This window comes from Amblyraja radiata, chromosome 2, assembly GCF_010909765.2.
Source record: "Amblyraja radiata isolate CabotCenter1 chromosome 2, sAmbRad1.1.pri, whole genome shotgun sequence".
NCBI classification, from domain to species: domain Eukaryota; kingdom Metazoa; phylum Chordata; class Chondrichthyes; order Rajiformes; family Rajidae; genus Amblyraja; species Amblyraja radiata.
Genome location: NC_045957.1, coordinates 47,723,533 through 47,747,451, shown reverse-complemented (window position 1 = coordinate 47,747,451; position 23,919 = coordinate 47,723,533). Strand labels below are relative to the sequence as shown.

The 23,919-nt window shown below is 41.0% G+C and overlaps 1 protein-coding gene across 1 annotated transcript in view; it reads left to right on the top strand.

Moving 5' to 3' along the window:
• umad1 (UBAP1-MVB12-associated (UMA) domain containing 1) overlaps window positions 1-23,919 on the top strand; it is a 75,360-nt gene that overhangs the window by 36,984 nt on the left and 14,457 nt on the right. The window contains exon 3 of the mRNA XM_033045839.1: window positions 14,882-14,964. Coding sequence (XP_032901730.1) covers window positions 14,882-14,964 — 83 coding nt within the window. The remainder of the gene's footprint in view (window positions 1-14,881; window positions 14,965-23,919) is intronic.

Here is a 23,919-nt window from a genome sequence, read left to right as displayed (position 1 = left end):
CAAGCCTCATTTTGAGTGCTTGAATAGACATTAAAAAATCCCATTGCATTTTAAGAACCGAGTTCTACCAAAATCTTTATTGGATTGATTTGGAGCATAGAACAATACAGCACAGGAACATGCTCTTAGGCCCATGATGTCTATGCTGACCATAATGTTAACCCAAATAAATTCCAGTTGCCACTACAGGGTACATATCATTCCTTTCTCTGCCTGTTCACATGCCTCATAAACATTGTTGTTGAATTTGCTTCCACAAGGTCCCCTAGCAGTGAGTTTTCGGGTACCTTCCTCTCTGTGTACAAATAAAAATCTGACATAAATATCTCCTAAATTTTTCACCTCTGACCTTCTAGTATTTGACATTTTCACTCTTTGTAAAAGTCCCTGACTAACTACCCTATCTATGCCTCGCATAAATTTATATACTTTTATCAGGTTGCCCCTCAGCTCCATAGAAAAAAAAGTTTGTCCGACCTTACAGTGCCCTCCATAATGTTTGGGACAAAGACCCGCCATTTATTTAGTTGCCTCTGCACTACACAATTTGCGATTTGTAATAGAAAAAAAATCACATGTGGTTAAAGTGCACATTATCAGATTTTAATAAAGGCCATTTTTATACATTTTGGTTTCACCATGTAGAAATTACAGCAGTGTTTATACATAGTCTTTCCCCCATTTCAGGTGACCATAATGTTTGGGACACAGCAATGTCATGTAAATGAAAGTAGTCTTGTATAGTATTTTGTTGCATATCCTTTGCATGCAATGACTGCTTGAATTCTGCGATTCATGGACATCACCAGTTGCTGGGTGTCTTCTCTGGTGATGTTCTGTCAGGCCTGTATTGCAGCCTTCTTTAACTTATGCTTGTTTTAGGGGCTAGTACCTTTAAGTTTTCTCTTCAGCAATATGCTCAATTGGGTTCAGATTGGGTGATTGACTTGGTCACTCAAGAGTTGACAATTTTTTAGGTTTGAAAATCTCCCTTGTTGCTTTAGCAGTATGTTTGGGATCATTGTCCTGCTGTAAAATGAACCGCCGGTCAATGAGTTTTGAGGCATTTATTTGAACTTGAGCAGATAGGATCTATACACTTCAGAATTCATTATGCTACTACCCTCAGCAGTTGTATCATCAATGAAGATAAGTGAGCCAGTAACTTCGGCAGCTATACATGCCAGGCCATAACACCCCACCACCGTGTTTCACAGATGAGGTAGTATGCTTTGGATCGAGGGCAGTTCCTTCTCTCCTCCATACTTTGCTCTTGCCATCACTCTGATATAAGTTAATCTTCATCTCATCTGTCCACAAAACATTTTCCAGAACTGTGGTTGCTTTTTTAAGTACTTCTTGGCAAACAGTAACCCGGCGATCCAATTTTTGCGGCTAACCAGTGGTTTGCATCTTGCAGTAGCCTCTGTATTTCTGTTCATGAAGTCTTCTGTGGACAGTGGTCATTGACAAATCCACACCTGACTCCTGAAGAGTGTTTCTGATCTGTCGGACTGGTGTTTGGGGATTTTTCTTTATTATAGAGAGAATTCTTCTGCCATCAGCTGTGGAGGTCTTCCTTGGCCTGCCAGTCCCTTTGCGATTAGTAAGCTCACCAGTGCTCTCTTCTCAATGATGTTCCAAACAGTTGACTTTGGTAAGCCGAAGGTTTGGCTGAGGTCTCTAACAATTTTATTCTTGTTTCTCAGTCTCATAATGGCTTTGGTCCTCATGTTGATAAACAGCAATACAAGTTTTCAAAGGTGATGGAAAGACTGGAGGAAAGACAAGGTGCTGAGAGCTCACATACCTGCAATACGGAGCAATTAAACACACCTGAGCAATTACAAAAGCCTGTGAAGCCATGTGTCCCAAACATTATGGTGCCCTGAAATGGGGGGACTATGTATAAACACAGCTGTAATTTCCACATGGTGAAACCAAAATGTACAAAAATTGCCTTTAATAATATCTGACAATGTGCACCTTAACCACATGTGATTTTTTTCTTTGCCAAGTCTCAAATTGTGGAGTACAGAGGCAAATAAATAAATGATGGGTCTTTATCCCAAACATTATGGAGGGCACTGTATACTCTAATACAGGTAAAATCCTGGTAAACCTCTTCTGCACCCTCTCCAAAGCCTCCACATCCTTTCTGCAATGTGGTGACTATAACTACACGCAGCACTCAAAATGTGACACCAAAGTTTTACTCATCAGCAGCACGACTTAATAATGTTTCTACTGAACACCCAGACAAATGAAGGCAAGTATGTAATTTACCTTCCTTACCACCATATTTACTTGTTATTTTCTGGAAGTTATGGACTTGCATTCTAAGATCCCTATGTATAGCAATGCTCCTAAAGTCCTGCCATTTGCTGTATTGGTCTTCTTGCCTTAGAACTTCAAAACGCATCACCTTCTACTTAACCAGATTAAACTCCCTTCTGCCATTTCCTGCCCACATTTCCAACTGGTCTATATCCTGCTGATTCCTTTGTGAACTTTCTTCACCATTCACTACTTCACCAATTTCTGTGTTGTCTGCAATCTTACCAATCAGGTAAATTATGTCTAAATCTAGCAATGTTACAAAATTTTGAGATTTAAAAAATCAAGTCTGCAATTTATCCCATCAGATAAAGCATAAAAAGAAGTTTAATTTGACACCTAATTCACTTTCATATCTTCAGTATTAAATATTTATGGCCATTTTCATACTCGGAAATTAGCATCTTGTTCCCTATTGCTTTTCCATTGACTTAACACAAAAGCTGTGATCGAGGACAATCAAAAGCCCGTAACTTTCTTAAAAATTAAGAGAACTGAAAGAAATTTTCTGTTATTATAGATTGAAACATTCTGAAACAAATATGAAACAGTCTTACTTGGATGACCTGAAATTAAAGCATATAATTAGTTAGTTGCCCAATTGTAGCTAATTACACAATTCAATTACTAGATCTAAACATCTATCCATTTCTTAAGAAAAGATCAACATTTTTAAATAGCCTAAGTGTCCAAATAACATACACACAAGAATTCACAATATAACATGATATTTAAATCTCATAGTCATGGATTTATAGGCCAAATGGAAGGAATTTAGTGTTTAATACCTGCAAATTAATGGCCATTTAAATCATCTTGCGAGTCGGTTTTTCTGGAACGCGATCATTTGGAACGTTGTGGTTGCGGTGAATTTAAACCCCATATCGGCAGGGAAAATACTGCCGGTTCGAATGGGGGGAAAATCACCATTTCGTACGTAAAATGTGAATTAAAGGCATCTTAGGGAGCACTTTTATCCATAAACTAAACGGCTTTCCTTTACCTGTCCCGTACGTGAAATCCGTCCCCGTTGTCGGCGTTAGAAGCATTAGAAGCTGATTTTTAAATTACTCCAGTGCTGAACTTGTCGGGCGATTTTTAAAAAATTAAAAAAATTCACAGAACGCCTGTCGGAACAATTCTTCAGCAAAAGCTTGCAATCCGAGAAAATATAATCTAGGACAGGTAGGTGAAAACCGCATTTTAACCCCGACCCCCCCCCCCCTTCAAAGGCGCCAAAATCGCGCACACGGCCAGTGGCAGAACTGCAGCGCCGCTGAAGGTACGTTTCGTAACATACCTACTAAATGTTTAACCAGCATTCTTGATCCCAATCTTTTTGACCAGCTCTAAGCCCCTTTGTTACAATTTCTTCGAAGAATATTGATTAAATTGACAGTGCACTCTGCATGGGACTTATTTCTCAATTAACCCATATCCCTTGTAATGATCACCCTCACTAAAAGTCCAATACATGCTGTTTAGGTTTTGACATTGTGTGCTATAATCAATAAGGGAAAACCTTATTTAACCTTCAATCGTTATAATGAAATGTTATTTTATTGCTAGGGAGTACAGTATATTTGTGAAGGCGTATGTACTTACTAGCTTTTCTGCAGTATCAGTCTGTTTTTATAATATTGTGGAAGAAGGGTAGTGATTTGTTATGGTTTTCTTTTAGCTTTTTGCCTTCAAGTTTTTACTGCAGGCCACTAAAGATGTATGTTGTTGGAGAATAAATGTACATTCTAAAATAAAAGTATATAGGAACTTTTGAATTAACAAAATGAAATCCTTCCTCTTGGTTTCAGAAAGTTACCTACCATATTTGATTTGCCTTAAGCAGTAGTAATGTGTGCTTCTTCACTTTTCTAATACTGATGAGGGATATGTGACCTGAAACCTCAACTCTGCTTCCATTCCCAGTGAAGCTGCTTGACCTGCTGAGTGGTTTCAACATTTTATGTTGTTTTTGTCAAAAAAAAACCTGTGATTCCTTTCAGCAGGTATTCTCAATATTCTGCATTCCAATTTTGGGATGTTTTCGGATTGAATATCTATGATTATAACATGGTTTACAATCTAGTTCGCATCATATGATTCTGTTACAGGAGTTACCATCTGTCATTTTCTAGATTTACAGCAACTGCTAAGGACGAGAAAAGCCAAGTTGCACAAGCTCCAGGTGTCTGCATAAGACAAAATAATGAGATAGACTGCACATCAAGGAAATAACATATTTTACGGTTCTGATGACATTGAGAATTATTCATAATTGCTTTTATGGTTTATGGTATCATCTGATTCCCACAACTTGTTACATTTTTTAATATACTCTCACCATATGTTCGACATGGAACCTCCTGCTATCTATTATTCCACTGATCATTTATTTTTCATTTTGGTGAATTGGAGTCAAGAGTTTCCATGAATATCTAATTTATTCTACAACACTAAATTTAACATGTCACGGTTCTAAACCTGTTTTGCACTTGTTATTTCAATCATAAATGAAACCTAATTTTAAAATGTGAATCTATGGTACAAATATTACACATAACAAATATGATATGCAGACACCTGGAGCTTGTGCAACTTGGCTTTTCTCGTCCTTAGCAGTTGCTGTAAATCTAGAAAATGACAGATGGTAACTCCTGTAACAGAATCATAGCTACTATGTACAACAAATATTTTGTTAATGCTTTAATTAGTTTAGATTTTGTGACCAAACCACATTGCCATTGGTTGGCAAAACCTATTTTTGCTTCACTGATATGACATTTGCCCTCCGAAGCCTGACTATTGAGATCATAATTGATCTGTGCCTCAACACTATTTACTTCACTTTGATCCTTATTCCTCAATGCCCATAGCAATGAAAACTTTCAGTAACTAGAAAATTTGGCGGGGGAAAATAGCTGTAACAACATTTTGGTGTGGAGATCTCCATATTTAATTTTCTCGACGAATGCATACATTTATAAACCTGGCCTGCCACTTTCAAGGATGTATGTATATATTTGCCTAGGTCTTCCTATTCCTATGCATCGTTTAGAAGCATTTAATCTGTTGTGCCTCTCTCCCTATTCTTTCTATCAAAGTGCATGTCCATTTGCTCTGCTTTCACCAGTGCTTTAGCCATTCTACATTTGTCTTTCATTTTATCGCTATCCTCCTCACTGTTTCCCACTTTCTTCAGGATTTAAATTTTTTTTAAGATATAAATTTTCCTAGCACTCGTGTCAGGTCATTAATATATGATTCCAGCATAATGCACTATCCTCCACCCTGTAAAGTTACTGTTCACATTGTGTATTTGCATCAACCTTGAAGTGTATTTCCTATCCATGCTGCTACTGATCCTATAATTTTATACGCCACAATTTTGCTTGTCAGCTTTTGTGTGAGATTTGACCAAATATCCACAGAAAATCTATGCCATTTAAGATCTATTCCAAGCTACCTTAGAATTTATTTCAATTGGGTCATTTGTCATTCTTCCAAGATCCAGATATTAAGACTTATTTTGCTTAATTTTTGTCCATCTTAGGAATCAATTTAGTTCACCTTTGCTGCACCATCTGTAGGTTAAGTATATGGGGGTGGTGTGGGGAAGGTGGGTGGTGTAGAGAGGTGGGGGAGGGAGGGGAGGGGGGTGTGGGGAAGGGGGGATGGGGAAAGAGGGGTGTGGGGAAGGGGGGGTTTGGGAAAGGGGGGTTGTAGGGAAGGGGGTGGTGGGATGGAGGGTGTGGGGTAAAGGGGGGTGTGGGGAAAGGGGGGTGGGGAGGAGGAAGAGGGATGTGGCTTCCGGTTCAACTCAGCTTCCTGCTGGTCATGCTGGTCACCGCAGAAGCAGTCCGTGGGCTGCGCACTCTCTGCGGGCTGCACAATACACTCCACCCCGTCAGCTTTTTATTCTCCTCGCCGCGTTATTGACAGGCGGTTGTGGAAGGGGCGTTTTTAACGATTTTTAGACCTTCATTACTTTTGTGCTATTTCACTGATCGGAAGAAAACTTATTTGACTTGGAAGAGGAGAGAGAGGGAGAGAGAGATGGAGAGAGAGAGAGGGGGGAGGGGGAGAGGGGGGCGAGGGAGGGGAGAGAGGGAGAGGGCGAGGGAGAGAGAGAGAGAGAGAGAGAGAGAGAGAGAGAGAGAGCGCAAATGACCAGTTTTTCCCTTCACCCTATCAAACAAAGAATTGACCATCTGTTTCTCATATTGCTTTATATATGTCAATGATAGATGTCTTTATTTCAGTCACAATTGCGCTTGCCATGAAAACCTCCGATTTTTATTTCAAAATGTCTTAATGGAAATATCGTTTAGCATTTTTATTGGATTTCTGAGTCGTCAAAGAGACATATGTGATAGAATAAGATGTCAAATACCCTGACCTTTGCAAATGACCAATGAGGGGACAATGGTAATCAGCTGGGCAACAAAGCACGCAACACCCGCATAAGAGCTTTTTTTTTAATGCAATGGAACTTCACAAAGTTCACAAATCACGACCCAAAATTTAAGATACAGAATAAATTTCACTTTCTCAGAATTGAAGTGAAAAACAGTAGATTTCATTTTCACAACTTGTGTTAGTGCGCAAACTTGCCACAATGCAAATGGTTTTCTGCAACCTCCCCACCCAACCCATCCCCGTTGCCCTGTAAAATACACCAAACGCCAGTGTTAATACACTGGAATGGTACAAAATTTTCAATTAGTGGCAAATAAACGGCACTCACTGTTCACTGCATTGACAGGTTCCTGTATTTTTAATGGGTTTTTTAAGCAAATTGTTATACTTAGTTATCTGGCTTTTGAGACAGCTTTGAGCTCTCCGCAGGAAATATGTGCCAACTGTGAATTCTTCAAATTTATAACATATAACATATATAACATAACAATTACAGCATGGAAACAGGCCATCTCGGCCCTACAGGTCCGTGCCGAACAATTATTTTCCCTTAGTCCAACCTGCCTGCACTCATACCATAACCCTCCATTCCCTTCTCATCCATATGCCTATCCAATTTATTTTTAAATGATACCAACGAACCTGCCTCCACCACTTCCACTGGAAGCTCATTCCACACGGCTACCACTCTCTGAGTAAAGAAGTTCCCCCTCATGTTACCCCTAAACTTCTGTCCCTTAATTCTGAAGTCATGTCCTCTTGTTTGAATCTTCCCTATTCTCAAAGGGAAAAGCTTGTCCACATCAACTCTGTCTATCCCTCTCATCATTTTAAAGACCTCTATCAAGTCCCCCCTTAACCTTCTGCGCTCCAGAGAATAAAGACCTAACTTATTCAACCTTTCTCTGTAACTTAATTGTTGAAACCCAGGCAACATTCTAGTAAATCTCCTCTGTACTCTCTCTATTTTGTTGACATCCTTCCTATAATTGGGCAACCAAAATTGTACACCATACTCCAGATTTGGTCTCACCAATGCCTTGTACAATTTTAACATTACATCCCAGCTTCTATACTCAATGCTCTGATTTATAAAGGCTAGCATACCAAAAGCTTTCTTTACCACCCTATCTATATGAGATTCCACCTTCAAGGAACTATGCACGGTTATTCCCAGATCCCTCTGTTCAACTGCATTCTTCAATTCCCTACCATTTACCATGTACGTCCTATTTTGATTTGTCCTGCCAAGGTGTAGCACCTCACATTTATCAGCATTAAACTCCATCTGCCATCTTTCAGCCCATTCTTCCAAATGGCCTAAATCACTCTGTAGACTTTGGAAATCCTCTTCATTATCCACAACACCCCCTATCTTGGTATCATCTGCATACTTACTAATCCAATTTACCACACCTTCATCCAGATCATTGATGTACATGACAAACAACAAAGGACCCAACACAGATCCCTGAGGCACCCCACTAGTTACCTGCCTCCAACCCGACAAACAGCCATCCACCATTACCCTCTGGCGTCTCCCATTCAGCCACTGTTGAATCCATCTTGCTACTCCTGCATTTATACCCAACAGTTGAACCTTCTTAACCAACCTTCCATGAGGAACCTTGTCAAAGGCCTTACTAAAGTCCATATAGACAACATCCACTGCTTTACCCTCATCAATTTCCCTAGTAACCTCTTCAAAAAATTCAAGAAGATTAGTCAAACATGACCTTCCAGGCACAAATCCATGTTGACTGTTCCTAATCAGACCCTGTTTATCCAGATGCTTATATATATTATCTCTAAGTATCTTTTCCATTAATTTGCCCACCACTGAAGTCAAACTAACAGGTCTATAATTGCTAGGTTTACTCTTAGAACCCTTTTTAAACAATGGAACAACTTGCGCAGTACACCAATCCTCGGGGACTATTCCCGTTTCTAATGACATTTGAAATATTTCTGTCATAGCCCCGGCTATTTCTACACTAACTTCCCTCAATGTCCTAGGGAATATCCTGTCAGGACCTGGAGACTTATCCACTTTTATATTTTTCAAAAGTGTCAGTACTTCTTTTACTTTGAAACTCATAGTATCCATAGCTACTCTACTAGTTTCCCTTACCTCACATAATTTAATATCCTTCTCCTGGGTGAATACCGAAGAAAATAAATTGTTCAATATCTCCCCCATCTCTTTTGGCTCTGCAGATAGCTGTCCACTCTGTCTCTCCAATGGACCAATTTTATCCCTCGTTATCCTTTTGCTATTAATATAGCTGTAGAAACCCTTTGGATTTACTTTCACCTTACTTGCCAAAGCAACCTCATGTCTTCTTTTAGCTTTTCTAATTTCTTTCTTAAGATTCTTTTTACATTCCTTATACTCCTCAAGCACCTCATTTACTTCATGCTGCCTATAATTATTGTAGATCTCCCTCTTTTTCCGAACAAGATGTCCAATTTCCCTTGAAAACCAGGGCTCTTTCCAATTTTTACTGTTTCCTTTCAACCGAACAGGAACATAAAGATTCTGTACTCTTAAAATTTCCCCTTTAAATGTCCTCCATTTCTCTTCTACATACTTCCCATAAAACAAAATGTCCCAGTTCACTCCTTTTAAATCATTTCGCATCTCATCAAAGTTAGCCTTTCTCCAATCAAAAATCTCAACCCTAGGTCCAGTTCTGACCCTCTCCATAATTATATTGAAACTAATGGTATTGTGATCACTGGACCTGAAGTGCTCCCCAACGCATACCTCCGCCACCTGTCCCGTCTCATTTCCTAACAGGAGGTCCAGCACTGCCCCTCCTCTAGTAGGTACCTCTATGTATTGCTGCAAAAAACTATCCTGCACACATTTTACAAACTCCAAACCATCGAGCCCATTTACAGAATGTGTTTCCCAGTCTATGTGTGGAAAGTTGAAATCTCCCACAATCACTACCTTGTGCTTACTACTAATATCTGCTATCTCCTTACATATTTGCTCTTCCAATTCTCGATCCCCATTTGGCGGTCTATAATACACCCCTATAAGTGTTGCTACACTTTTCCCACTTCTCAGTTCCACCCAAATAGCCTCCCTAGATGAGCCCTCCAATCTATCCTGCCAAAGCACTGCTGTAATATCTTCCCTGACTAGCAATGCAACACCTCCACCTCTTGCCCCTCCAATTCTATCACACCTGAAGCTACGAAATCCTGGAATATTTAGTTTCCAATCAAACCCCTCCTGCAACCATGTTTCACTGATCGCCACAACATCATACTTCCAGGTGTCTATCCAGACTAAGCTCATCCACCTTTCTTACAATGCTCCTAGCATTAAAATATGCACATTTAAGAAACCCCCCGCCTCTTATTCTCTGTTTATTTCCTTTTTCTTCTTTCTCCTCTTGTGTCCGAGTGCTTCCCTTTTCTGCTTCCTGCCTCCCATTCTGTCTACTAGCTTTCTCTATTTGAGTCCCTCGCCCCAACCATTCTAGTTTAAAGTCTCCCCAGTAGCCTTTGCAAATTTCCCCGCCAGGATATTTACTGAGATAAAGGGCTGCATTATATTGGCAGCATGCTGGCAGATCCATAGCAAACTGCCAGCAAGCTGCAGTACACCACCATCGTGTTTCAAACTTTGACATGCGCACTGCAGTGTGGAAGTACATAACGTGCTGCAAATCAGATGTTGCACGACTGCTTTCTCGTTCCCTTCCTGGACTTGCCACTGAATCCAGTGGCAGTCCATAGCTTATTTAGCTAAGAGAAGAAATAATCTTTGTATACACTGTATACACGAGCCACACATGCAGCGTGAGCTGTCAGCATTCTTTCATTAGATAAATGGTTTGATTTATTTAATTAATATTTATTAACTTAAATCAGTTAAGCATGTGTTTTAAGTGAATTTGTTATTTTGTTTTTCAACTATTTCTAAATGTTTACAAAATATCCGACATTTGAAAATGTTCAAAAGGCCTTCAAGCAAAACAAAGTCAGAATACCACCACAACTGTCCATGGGTACAGCCTTAGTTTCTGTCAACTCTGACCTACTGTCTATTTGTGGACTGGTCCGGCTCACCGGACAACCACCTCAGCATTGCTCGCATTGAGTTGTGAGATATGGGGTTGCCAAGGTTACGTGCTAGCATGGGGTAACCAACGTATAGGGTCCATGCCACAAAGCATAAATTGGGTATCAATCATGTAATGAAGGTGAAATAAAAATTGGAAAGAATTCCCTCTGGATTAAGAGAAGTAAGAGACAAATCAATTAAAAAAATCTCTCCTTAATTTCTGAAAAAATGCAATGACAAACTTAAAATAATTAATCTTTTAGAACTTGGTAATTTGGCAATTGTTATCACTAATGGCATTTGAAATTCTCACCAAATATTTTTCCTGGTGTATTTTTCTGGTATAAATATTGTAAATATCCCAACTATTTAAATGGAGAACATCTATTTTGAAAGATTCTAATATACCACTCTTTGGAAGAGCAGATGATTTATGAATTTACGCATTTTACTGTGCATGTTTCCCAGAAGTTGTTGTGCAATTAACTCTGTAATAATATTGGGACCTCTTAGACTCACCATTGAGTCTTTCTGTTTCTTCATGCTGGAAAATGAAGACATTGTACAACTCCCTGAAAGAAGAAGAGAGGAATATGTTTAATATGCAAGAAGAAGAGCAAGAAACACAGGTGTGGCAGCCCGAAGAGTAAGCACGTGGCCTTGCCTCGCCTTGAAAGCAGCGGAGGGCCCAGAGCCGATCAGCCTCACTATCCTGCTGCCCCGGACCGTCACCCGCGCCCAAAGATCGGACCCCACATCCGCGCGGCAATAACGCCGCCGCCATGTTCAAGAGATTCAAGGAGCCCTGCGGAGCGCGCAGCATGACCCGAGCAACAGTTTAAAGATGCTAAGGGACAAATGCAGAGAAGTAAAAGTTAAGAAGCCAAGAAGTACAGATAATTTGCCGAAAATTCAAATGCAAAGAAGTAAATGTTAAGAAGTGAAGAAGTAAAAGTTAAGAAGCCAAGAGTTATTATGCAAGAAATTGAAAGAATGAAAATAGTTTGTATTGACTGTTTAGTATTGACTAAGTTTTTTTTTGAAGGGGGAGTCCGCCTCCTAGATGGCGCAAGTCTACGAGACCAGGCGGAGAGTAAGTTCGGATAGAGACGTCTAGTCCAGGATAGACACCTGTGTAGCCGGGGATAGACCCCTGTGTAGCCGCGGATAGGCCACCTGTAGCCAGACGCCCAGATGCGAGAAACCTAGACAGAGGAGCCAGTCTCCCAGAGGTGAGAAACCTGGAAAGAGGAGCCAGTCTCCCAGAAGGGGCAATTCCCCAGAAGACACGATGCGCCGAGATGCAGCGAGAGGCAGGAGCCAGTCTCCCAGTAGCAAAAGGCAACGAGACAGGCCCTTTGTTAGAGTTTCTAGAGTTTGAGGTTAAAGTGAAAAACAGCAGCACTCTTAATTGAGTCTAGTGTAAATCCTTATGTGGATATTAGGGGGAGATGTGATGTAATTAAAGTGAAGGGGGAGATGTGATGTAATTAAAGTTAAGGGGGAGATGTGATGTAATTAAAGTTAAGGGGGAGATGTGATGTAATTAAAGTTAAGGGGGAGATGTGATGTATATGTAATGTAATATGTAATGTAAATGCCAGTGCCCCTTGAGGCCAAAAGCAGAAGCTGGCAAATGTACCTGTGCCTCGTGACTGCGGTCAAGTGACCTGGAAGTTTTAGTTGAAAGCAGATTAAACTTTTCCTACAAGATGTCGGACGTGTATTCATTGTGCTAGTCACAACAAGGTTTTACAGAAGACATTACAGAAGATCACATCTAGTTGTCCAACTGGAGGCCTGGGACTAGCCCATTGCTAAATTTTTCATCTCCTGTGCATTCAGAAAGTATTCAGACCCCTTTCACTTTTTCCACATTTTGTCAGTTACAGCCTTATTTTAAAATGGATTCAATAATTTGTTTTTATCATCAATCTACACACAATATCACAGAATGAAGAAGTGAAAACAGGTGTTGAGATATGTTCACTCATGGGAGGGTCATGAACAAGAGGATGCAACTAGAAAATAAGGAGTAGGTCAGTTAAAACTGAGGCAAATAGAAATGTATTCTCTCAAAGGACAATGAATGTAATATTGCCCTGAATTATCTGCCCCTGGGGGTGGTTGAGGCCAGGTTGTTAAGTGTATTTAAGGTATTTAAGATAGAAATAGAAAATAGTTTAAAAATTGGGGCATTGAGCATTATGGGAACTAGCACAGAAGAAGAGTTGAGACCAGCACAGATCAGGCATGATTACAGTGAATGGTGGGGAAAACCTGAGGACCCTGAACCATTTTTTTTTTTTTGCCTTGTGGTGTTGCATGACAGGACTGGGTAAGAGCAGTAGAATTTCATGGTTCATTGCAGAATTAAGGGCTTTTACTATAATTTGGTTGTTTTAAGGCAATATACAAGCCATTGATTACTTTAAATTAATTTTACTAGCTGCCTGGTGGGATTCAAAAGTATCTCCAGGTTAGTATTATGGAACTCTGAAAACTGGTGGAACTCTAAACCAATAAATTGTCATATCACACTTAACAAGCCTGTGCAGCATTTAAAGATTCTGTAATAATAGTTGGCATTCCTATAGTGATTATTTGTAGTTATAGATGAGCTGTTTCAAAGTTAGCATTTTACTTTCTATATTTTATTTTTGCAGTTTTTATACGTTAAATTGTGGGAGGTGAGATTATCCTCATGATTTCCCTGATTTCAATTTGTTTCTGATTTGAAAAATGCCTTGCTTTTCTCATGGTATTTCTTGTTTAGAGATAGAGTTAAAAAACAGGTCCTTCAGCCCACCGAGTCCGCATCGAGCAGGGATCCCCACACTTTAACACTTTCCTACACACACTAGAAACAATTTACAATTATACCATGCCGATTAGCCTCCAAACCTGTACATCTTTGCAATGTGAAAGGAAACTGGAGATTCTGGCGAAAACCCACGCAGATCACGGTGAGAACGTACAAATTCTGCTCAGACAGCACCTGTAGTTAGGATCGAACTCGCGTGTCTGGCGTTGTAAGGCAACAATTCTACCTATGCGCCACCGTGCTGCAAAAATTGTCCATGCAAAAATTCAATCAAATTCTGACTTCTAAAGGTCAGTGACGAGAAGTTTGGAAATGTTGGTTATTCCATAGAAAATTATCTTACATTGGAAAGAAAAGTTGAAACTGATCAATTGAGGCATAGGAAGGAACTGCAGATGCTGGTTTACACCAAATTAGACATAAAATGCTGGAGTATCTCAGTGGGACAGGCAGCATCTCTGTAGGAATGGGTGACATTTCAGGTCGAGACCCTTCTTCAGACTGTCAGGGGAGAGGGAGACTAGAGATATGGAAGGCTAAGGTGCGAAAACGACAGATCAAAGCAGACGATGATCGAAATGAAGAATGGTTAATTCTACATGAACCAGGTGACAACGCTGCATACAATCGATAAAATTAATCAGGACTGAAACTAGTCGGAGAACTAGGGTGGGGAAGGGAGACAGCAAGGATTACTTGAAGATAGAGAAATCATTATTCATACACTGAAATGCACTGTGCTGCTGACACCTCAGCATTATGACTCAGTGAATGTGTGTGTGTGTGTGTATATTGCAAAAGTTAACTGCAACAACTGTTGCTTGCAGCCTGCCCTGTCCTATGATCAGTCCTATAAAGTTGCAAACATTTTGGGAAAGTGAAGGAAAGGACCAAACTGAGGGCAGTCAGGCCCAAAATGAAAAGCTGCTTATTTACAGATTATTATTATTATGATTCCACATGTTTTTGTTTCTGATCTGGTGGTAAAAGTTTTCATTTATATCATTAAAGATTTAGATTGGAAAGAAAATCCTAGTTTGTTGGGGTATATAATTTAAATTATATTTCTATGGAAATTAGATATTCATGAAATAGTAAACAAGAAAGAATGAGTTTTAGTATGTGGTCTCAAATCATTCCATTGATGAATTAACCCGTGTCAACACAATGTAGCTAGAATATGAAAAAACAAGCTTATAATGTGTTGATATATTTTGTTACAGGAGAAACAGCAAATGAAAGGGAAGTGCTTCAAGGTTGTGAGCCAGGAAACCAAACAACAAGCACACGCTGTCAGACAATTCAGGTACACAATATACAGGAATGATTGCCCTTGGGTAACATTATGTTTCAGTAGGTGAATGGGCATAATTAAAATTGCTTTACCTAATTTGGGATTATAAACAGTAGACGCTTTGATGTACCCGTATTTCCATGCTCCTGTATTTGAACACCCATAGTGCATTGACATTATAGATATTTAATGTTAATGTCATACACTATCTGCAAAGTAAAACTGAAAGGTGGATCATAAAGATTTGCTTTCATTTATTGCACTGAAGTATACGAATGTATACTACTATGTATCAGCAAACTTGCTTTCAAGACTTGTAAAGGGCCTGTCCCACTGCGCCGACCTAACTGGCGAGTTTAGAAGAGTTTAGGAGAGTTTAAAAACGTGCCATGTTGAAGATCTCCTTCGACTATGTAGAAGACATCCTTCGACCTCTTTCGACTATGTTGAAGACTAGCTTCTGGAAAATTGGACACCGAATAGTGGAGAGTGAAGACGACCTCCTTTCGACTATGTTGAAGACTATCTACGACCACCTTCGACTACCCTCGATTACCTACGAATAACATGCCGACCTACTATGACCTACTTCGACTAAACCTACGAGTAAAAAAAAATATTGATTTTTATTTTTCCATGGTGACCTTTCTTTACTCGCGGGCATTTTTCAGCCCTGCCAGCAGCGTGTCAGTTTTTTCTACTTTTTTTTGGTTTTTTTGTGTGTTTAAATGTGTGTTTTTGATGTTTCTCAGTGTGTCTTGTGTGGGGGGGGGGTAAGGGGGAAACCGCTTCGGTCGCCTCCTCCACGGAGAGGCGACTTTTCCCATGTCACCTCCCCCGTGGCCTAACAGCAAGGATCGATGCGGCCTTTCTCGGAGAAGCGGCCGGGGCTTCAGCGGCGGGCGCAGCGTGGACTCTCGGCGTGGAGCGGGCGAGCCCCCGCTGGGGCTCGCCGGAGGGGATTTCTCCGTTTACTGGCCTCTGGCAGCCTGAAGCCGTGGTCTGTGGAGCTCCAGCTGGCGCGGCGTCCGCAGCCTCTTTCGGCGTCCGCAGCCTCGGGAGAAGAAGAGCTCCGACGGCCAGCCCGCGGCCTACTTCTACCGCGGGTGCGGCGGGGACTTACCATCAGGAGCGGGGTCCCTCGCCGGGGATCCCTGGAGGGGAGCTTCGACCACCGGCCCTGCGGTCTGCGGTGCTTCTGGCTGTGGGAACTTTAAATCTTCGACCGTCGGCCTGTGGCCGACACCAAACTGAAGCCGCGGTCTCAGGTAGGGAAGCACCGATTCAGGACTTACCTGGACTTTTTACCTTGTCTGCACATCTGGACGCCCGCAGCGGTGGCTGCGGAGGGTTGAGGTCCCGACTACGGGGGAAAATGGAGGAGGTCTGGCCAAATTTTGTGCCTTCCACCACAGTGATGAATGCTGTGGTGGATGTTTGTGTTAAATTTTTATTGTGGTTTTGTTCTTTTTCATTGTACTGCTGGCAAATTAATTTCACTTGTACTTTATGTGCAAGTGACAAATAAAACTGATTGAATTGAATTGTAATAATTTTATCTTTCATAAATTGTATCTCTCCCATAATACACATTTTTTTCCACATTGCATCTACACAGTCCTTATACCTGGATTCCTGCCTCCCACAAAAGGCACAAAATGCTGGAGTAATCAGGCAGCCTCTCTGGAGAAAAGGAATACAGTGTATTCAGAATGTATTCAGACCCCTTCAATTTTTCCACATTTTGTTATGTTACCGCCTTATTTTAAAAATGGATTAAATACATTTTTTTTATCATCAATCTGTACACAATACAGAATGAAGAAGCAAAAACAGATGTTTAGAAATTTTTGTAAAGTAATTAAGAAATAACTGAAATATCACATTTACATAAGTATTCAGACCCTTTACTCAGTACTTTGTTGAGACACATTTGGCAGCGATTAGAGCCTCAAGTCTTCTTGGGTAAGACGCTACAAGCTTTGCACACCTGTATTTGGGTAATTTCTCCCATTCTTCTCTGCAAAATCCTCTCAAGATCTGTCAGGTTGGATGGGGAGCGTTGATGCACAGCTATTTTCAGGTCCCTCCAGAGATGTTCTATCAGTTTCAAGTCTGGGCTCTGGCTGGGCCACTCAAGGACATTTACAGACCTGTCACAAAGCCACTCCTGCGGTGTCTTGGCTGTGTGCTTAGGGTCGTTGTCCTGTTGGAAGGTGAACCTCTGCCCCAGACTGAGATCCAGAACGTTCTGGAGCAGGTTTTCATCAAGGATCTCTCTGTACTTTGCTTTGTTCATCTTTCCCTCAATCCTGACTAGTCTCCCAGTTTCTGCTGCTGAAAAACATCCCCACAGCATGATGCTGCCACCACCATGCTTCATCGTATTGGCCAGGTGATGAGCGGTGCCTGGTTTCCTCCAGACGTGACGCTTGGCATTTAGGCCAAATAGTTCAATCATGGTTTCATCAGACCAGAGAATCTTGTTTCTTATGGTCTGAGAGTCCTTTAGGTGCCTTTTTGCAAACTCCAAACGGGCTGTCATGTGCCTTTTACTGAGGAGTGGCTTCCGTCTGGCCACTCTACCATAAAGGCCTGATTGGTAGAGTGCTGCAGATATATAAATGTCCTTCTGGAAGGTTCGCCCATCTCCACAAAGGAACTCTGGAGCTCTGTCAGAGTGACCATCGGGTTCTTGGTCACCTCCCTGACCAAGGCCCTATTCTCACGATTGCTCAGTTTGGCCGGGCGGCCAGCTCTATGAAGAGTACTGGTGGTTCCAAAGTTATTCCATTTAAGAATGACGGAGGCCACTGTCACCTTCGGGACCTGCAATGCTGCAGAAATTGTTTTATAGGACGGAGATGAGAAATCATTTTTTACACAGAGAGTGGTGAATCTGTGGAATTCTCTGCCACAGAAGGTAGTTGAGGCCAGTTCATTGGCTGGATTTAAGAGGGGGTTAGATGTGGCACTTGTGGCTAAAGGGATCAGGGGGTATGGAGAGAAGGCAGGTATGGGATATTGATTTGGATGATCAGCCATGATCATATTGAATGGCGGTGCAGGTTCGAAGGGCCGAATGGCCTACTCCTGCACATATTTTCTATGTTACCCTTTCCCAGATCTGTGTCTCGATACAATCCGATCTCTGAGGTCTAAGGACAATTCCTTCATCTTCACATCTTGCTTTTTGCTCTCACATGCACTGTCAACTGTGGGACCTTATATAGACAGGTGTGTGCCTTTCCAAATCATGTCCAATCAATTTAATTTACCACTGGTGGATTCCAATCAAGTTGGAGAAACATCTCAAGGATAATCAATGGAAACAGGATGAACCTAATTTTGAGTGTCATTGCAAAGGGTCTGAATACTTATGAAAATGTGGTATTCTTGGTCTCTTGGTCCTCCAAAATATTCCAAATGGAATTTAAACTGGAGGTGGTGAAGGGAGGGCATAAGCCAGAAAAAAATCTGTATTTCAGTATTTTTAATAATTACTTTAAAAAAATGCTGGAGTAACTCAGCAGGACGGGCAGCATCTCTAGCGATAAGGAATGGGTGATATTTCAGGTCAAGACCCTTCTTCAGACTTAAGCATTTTGTGTCCACCATATTTAGAGTACTGATCTTATTTAGTGGCAGAGCATGCTGAAGGGCCTACTGCCATTTCTTGCGGTCTTGCATCTTTCACATTGCATTGATAATCCAAATCCACAAGCTTTGGGAGATGACCTGTATTTGCACAGTTATTGTAGATAGAAATTGCTTTGCCAAGTTCATTGAAAATGGCTTGGCTTGAATTTTTAAGATAATAATATCCTCATTCTGGGTTTTAGAAACAATGTCCAGGGCCCTGGAATTTAGTGTGCAGATTAGGGGACCGGTTAATTGTAGAGACTTGTTTTCCGTGAAGAAGACTAAAGAGGAAATTCAGTAAGAGGTTTAAAATCATGTACTGTTTTTATAAGAAGAAATTGTTAAGATAAACCTGTCTACAGATCGAAGGGGAGTACATAAGGGGCACAGATTTAAGATAATTGGCAAACGCAGCTGAGGTTATATGCATGAATAACTTTATTCCATAGCAATTTATGATCAGGTGTCTACTGACTAAAAGTATGACGAATACAGATTTTCAACTTTCAATGTAATTACTTTAATGGAAGGAGTGCAGATGGCTTTGTAAAAAAATGTAAGCATGATAGTTAATATCACGTGCAGACATGTTAAGCTGAATGGCTTACTTATGTGATGAATCATTCTACAGTTCTATTAATTGCACGTTTTAGATTTGGGGAATCATTTCCCAAAGCCTTAACTTTAGCAGAAGATTTCAACTTCCTCAATAGAGCTTATCAAGCTGATTTTTAATCAATTAATAATAGCAGAAACATATGTAGTGCGTATAGGATTGGAGGATAAAACAAAGACCTTTTAGTGATGAGTGAAAGTTCATTAATAACTGATTGTTATCATAGAAACATAGAAAATAGGTGCAGGAGTAGGCCATTCGGTCTGACTCTTAATTTTTTGAAACTATTTGACTTGCATTTCCTCTATTTATATTTGCGAGCATTACTTTGTCGACACTTGTAGCATCATGACAGAGTTGAATTATGATGAATTTGATAAGGAAGCGATTATATTAGGAAATGTTTAAGTCAACAGCAGCTCTTAGATTGGCCAACTTTAAGGTGATTGAAATTCTCCCAGGACACTGTCCCCCACTAATGTGGAGCATATGAATTGGCATGAGAATTGTGGCAATGGTGGGAGATACCATATGGCATATTTGGGGAAAGAGGGAGCTCAGTGCTCTGATACTGTCATCTGGACTTTTCTTTCCAACTTCCAAATTTTGGAGATAGAGAGAGATAGGGCCACTTATTAAAGCCTATTTAATAACTCATTTGTTCTAATATTTCTTTATTTGGTTTTAACACAAATGGTATGTTGAATTAATAATCCAAACTCAGTTATTCCTTCTGATATTTCTGCTTCTATTGTCTTATTTAAAAAAAAGTAATATGCTGTGATAACAATCTTGGAAAATATATCGTCATAATAATATCTTGAACAATGTTTATATTTACTGTTATTTTCAGACATTTACATTGGTTACAACAGAACATGCATGATTTAAATGTCACGAAGTGTGCACTTTTGTCTATAAATTTAGAGGAAAAGATTACAGAACATAAACTGTCATTCACAGAGGCTTTTACTCTGTTGTCTAAATTAGAAATTAGTTTTGCAAAGACTTATTTGTGAATTCCCACTGGGTTTAAAGAATAAAATAAAATAAATGATTGCTCTATAAGATAGATCGCAGGCAAATAACAAAAGCTTCGAATTGTAACACAGCATTTTCCTTCCCATTTTTAAGAGATAACCAACAAGCTATCTTCAATTGTAACCTGATTGGTGCTGATGGTAAAATATTAATATTTCTTAATTAATCTTCAAACCTTGAACTACTGGACATGTTTTGTATAGAACCATTAATTGTAAACCTGTAATTTGTTCCAGGTATAGCAAACATTAGATGAATTAAAAATCGGTAAATGTTTATTTTAATTTTTTTAACAGACATAGAAGTTGCATTCTAAAGGTTTAGTAGTATTTTCTGGTAAATATCACAATATATATTAGTTGTGGCTATTCAGAGCTCAGTTTCAAGAATAAATTATTGCCCTTGTTGCTCATCATTTCTGCATTATCCTTGGAAAATTTGTTATTAATTCTGAAGGTGGAAGAATCTATAAGCATCCATATCTCTGATGTCTTTTGTCCCACTTGCATTTCCTTGATTAGGCCCAAACATTTCATACAAGAATTAACCGTAAATATTGGCTATAAATGCAATAATGTCTTGGTAGATTTGTATTCTTATTAATTACATTTAGTATACTTTTATTGTTCAGCAGAGACAGTATTGAAACGATTTGGGATTAATTTCTATGCCAAGTACCCATGATCTGTCATGACACCACTTATGGCCCCAGAAATTGAATTTGTTTGTATTTAACTGTAATTGCTAATCTACGAGATAAATGCAGAATATTAAGAATGATTCCATTATTTGTAATTTTATTGCAAATTGTAATAATTCTATTTGGTTTCAAGTATCTTCATGCATTTAATATGAGTTTTTTTTCTTTACAACTACACTGAGAGTCCTGCTGTCAGAGATTTCATGAATAATCTGGCAGCTGGCTACAAAGCTTTTGGACACTTTTTTTCTAAAAGTAGTCCATTCATATTTGGGAAAATTTGTCAGAGTCCTTTCTGGCAGTAAAAGTTCCCATAATAAAGAGAATGTCTAGTTTGTACTGTCTGAAAGTAATGCAAAATCTTGTTACAATACATGGCAAATAGAGCAGAAAAGCTTTTGCAAAATTATATGTGGATTTCTATACAAAATAGGGGTTTCTCATATGAACTGGCTTGCCCGGATGCATTAACTAATGAAAGGTGTAATTAAGGTGATTTAAATGCGTTAAGTTGATTTACGTGTTTCTGGGCAACACAAACCTGAAAACATTTGTCCATTATGATCCTGGAATAGATGAAGAAAATATTTTTACTATAGTGCCATTTAGCCCATTTTATGCATGCAAATCAAAAGTTTGCTACCTAACATCTCACTTTCGAGCGCTTCGTCTATTGCCCAAGCATATTGACACCTCTTTCAGTATGTATTTCGGCACTCTTTATATGTGGTAAGGAGTTTCTGTCTTTACCACCTTTTCAGCCAGTGAATACCTTCTAGATTTCTAGAAATGGCTCGGGGTCCCACGATGTCTAACTAACATCGGCCTATATGGCAAAGGGGTCCTGGAACTACCTCTCACTAGTCTAACAGAGGAATACAAGTGTTCTAAAGTAAGACTTCAGATGACACTGAGGGACTCTAGAGACAAGACCATCAGTGCTGTTGCGCCGCCCCTAGTAACTGGCCGGAAGTGGACGCCATCTGATGCATTACAGCAAGCTTCATCAGCCCTGAGATACAAAGACATCGTGGGGCAAGTCCAGCAGGGAAAAGGAGGCTTTGGCCTTACGACAAGTAAACCAACTTGGCGAAAGGCCACAACATCAGAGCGGAGGACATTGGTGGTCGAGGAGGTGCGGCGACAAGAGGAGGCCGCAAGAAGTGCAAAGGCGGTCTCTCTTGCCAAACAGGGGCAATGGATGCAGTGGGAAGGTGTGGAGCGGAGGAAGATCAGCTGGAAAGAACTATGGGAAATGGAAGCAAGCAAGATCAGCTTCATCATCAGAGCGACTTATGACGTGCTTCCATCACCAAAGAACCTCCATCAGTGGTACGGCGAGGATCCAACCTGTGCCCTCTGCCCAACTCCAGCGACCCTCAAACACATCATGGTAGGCTGCAAGACCAGCCTCACGCAAGGGAGATACACGTGGCGGCATAATCAGGTACTAAAAAGCCTGGCATCAGCCCTTGAGAACAGGCGGTGTGCGACCAACTCCTTGCCTCCGAGAGCAAGCAACCCCCTCCCCCTAAGGGCAACAACCTTTGTCCGAGAAGGACAGAAAACATCTAAACATCCTTCCACCAGATCAGAAGAAGGAAACCTATGCAGGGCCCGCGACTGGAGGATGCTGGCGGACATTGGCCGACAACTAGTTTTTCCACCTGAAATTGCTTCCACCAACCTCAGGCCAGACTTGGTGTTCTGGTCCCCTTCACAGAAGACTGCTTACATCATAGAGCTCACAGTTCCATGGGAGAACTCTGTTGAGGAGGCCTATGAGCGTAAGAAGCTGCATTACGCAGAGCTTGCAGCAGAGGCAACGCAGCGTGGCTGGAACACCAAAGTCTATCCAGTTGAAGTGGGATGCAGAGGATTTGTTGCGTCATCTACCATCAGACTGCTGAAGGAGCTTGGAATCCACGGTCAGGCTCTGCGGAAGACCATAAGATCACTCTCAGAGGCGGCTGAAAGAAGCAGCCGGTGGATTTGGCTCAAGCGGAAAGATCCATGCTGGGCCCCAAGTATTTCAGGGTGAATCTTTGGGACGGTTTGACACCGGACACGCGCTGAGGGCTGATCATCCTGCAGCGGGCCGCCCTTGTGGAGGGTGTATAGTGATAAAAGGCCGAAACACCCAGTGATGCAAGGGTACACTACTGATGATGTGTCCTGTGCCCAACTGTCCTAAAGGTTACCCAGGCCAAGATATACGTATCCACTCCCCCACCCCCGCCCCCCCCCCCACAGATGTTGAGCGTCTACCACTCTCAACAATCAACGAATGTCGTGAAATGCTCCCCACCTATTGGCACAAGGGACTTCTTAACATCTTGTCCTGTGTATTTGATTCTGATAATCTGGACTCGTCCAGTAACTGCTGTGAAAGGACAGCTGACAACATGGGAAAGTCCACGTGACAGCTTGGAGAGACAGCTGACAGGAGGGAACAGACCCCACTGGGGCCGTCATGGGCTAGCTACCCATGATAGCAGTCCCCAACGCTGTTTCAGTTAGTTGGAGACACCCGCTAAATGCTACTAAAAGTAAATTAAAGAGAATACCCCTAGAGCCTGCGAGAGCGGGGGCGGAAGATGGCTCACCGATTGATAACACGGTTACAGACCAAGGAACGGAAACGACTACTGACAAGGAGAGCATGGCACATGAGACATCCACAACAGCTGCGGGACACAAACTTCAGGTGTGCATTTGTGGTTGGGAGAAAATTACATCAGTGAAGGGCTTGAAGATCCACCAAGGGAGGAAAAAGTGCTTGAGAGAGCAGAGACATGGGCCTCGCATTGACCAGTACTTCTTACGAAGCAACCAGTCAAATCAGTCGAGTGAAGCACAGCGACAGGACTCAAACCAAAGTTCGCAGAGCATCAGCACCCATGTCACTGAAGAGGGTGATACAAGCACAGAAATGCCGGTGGAGGAGCCCACGCAACAACGACAAAGA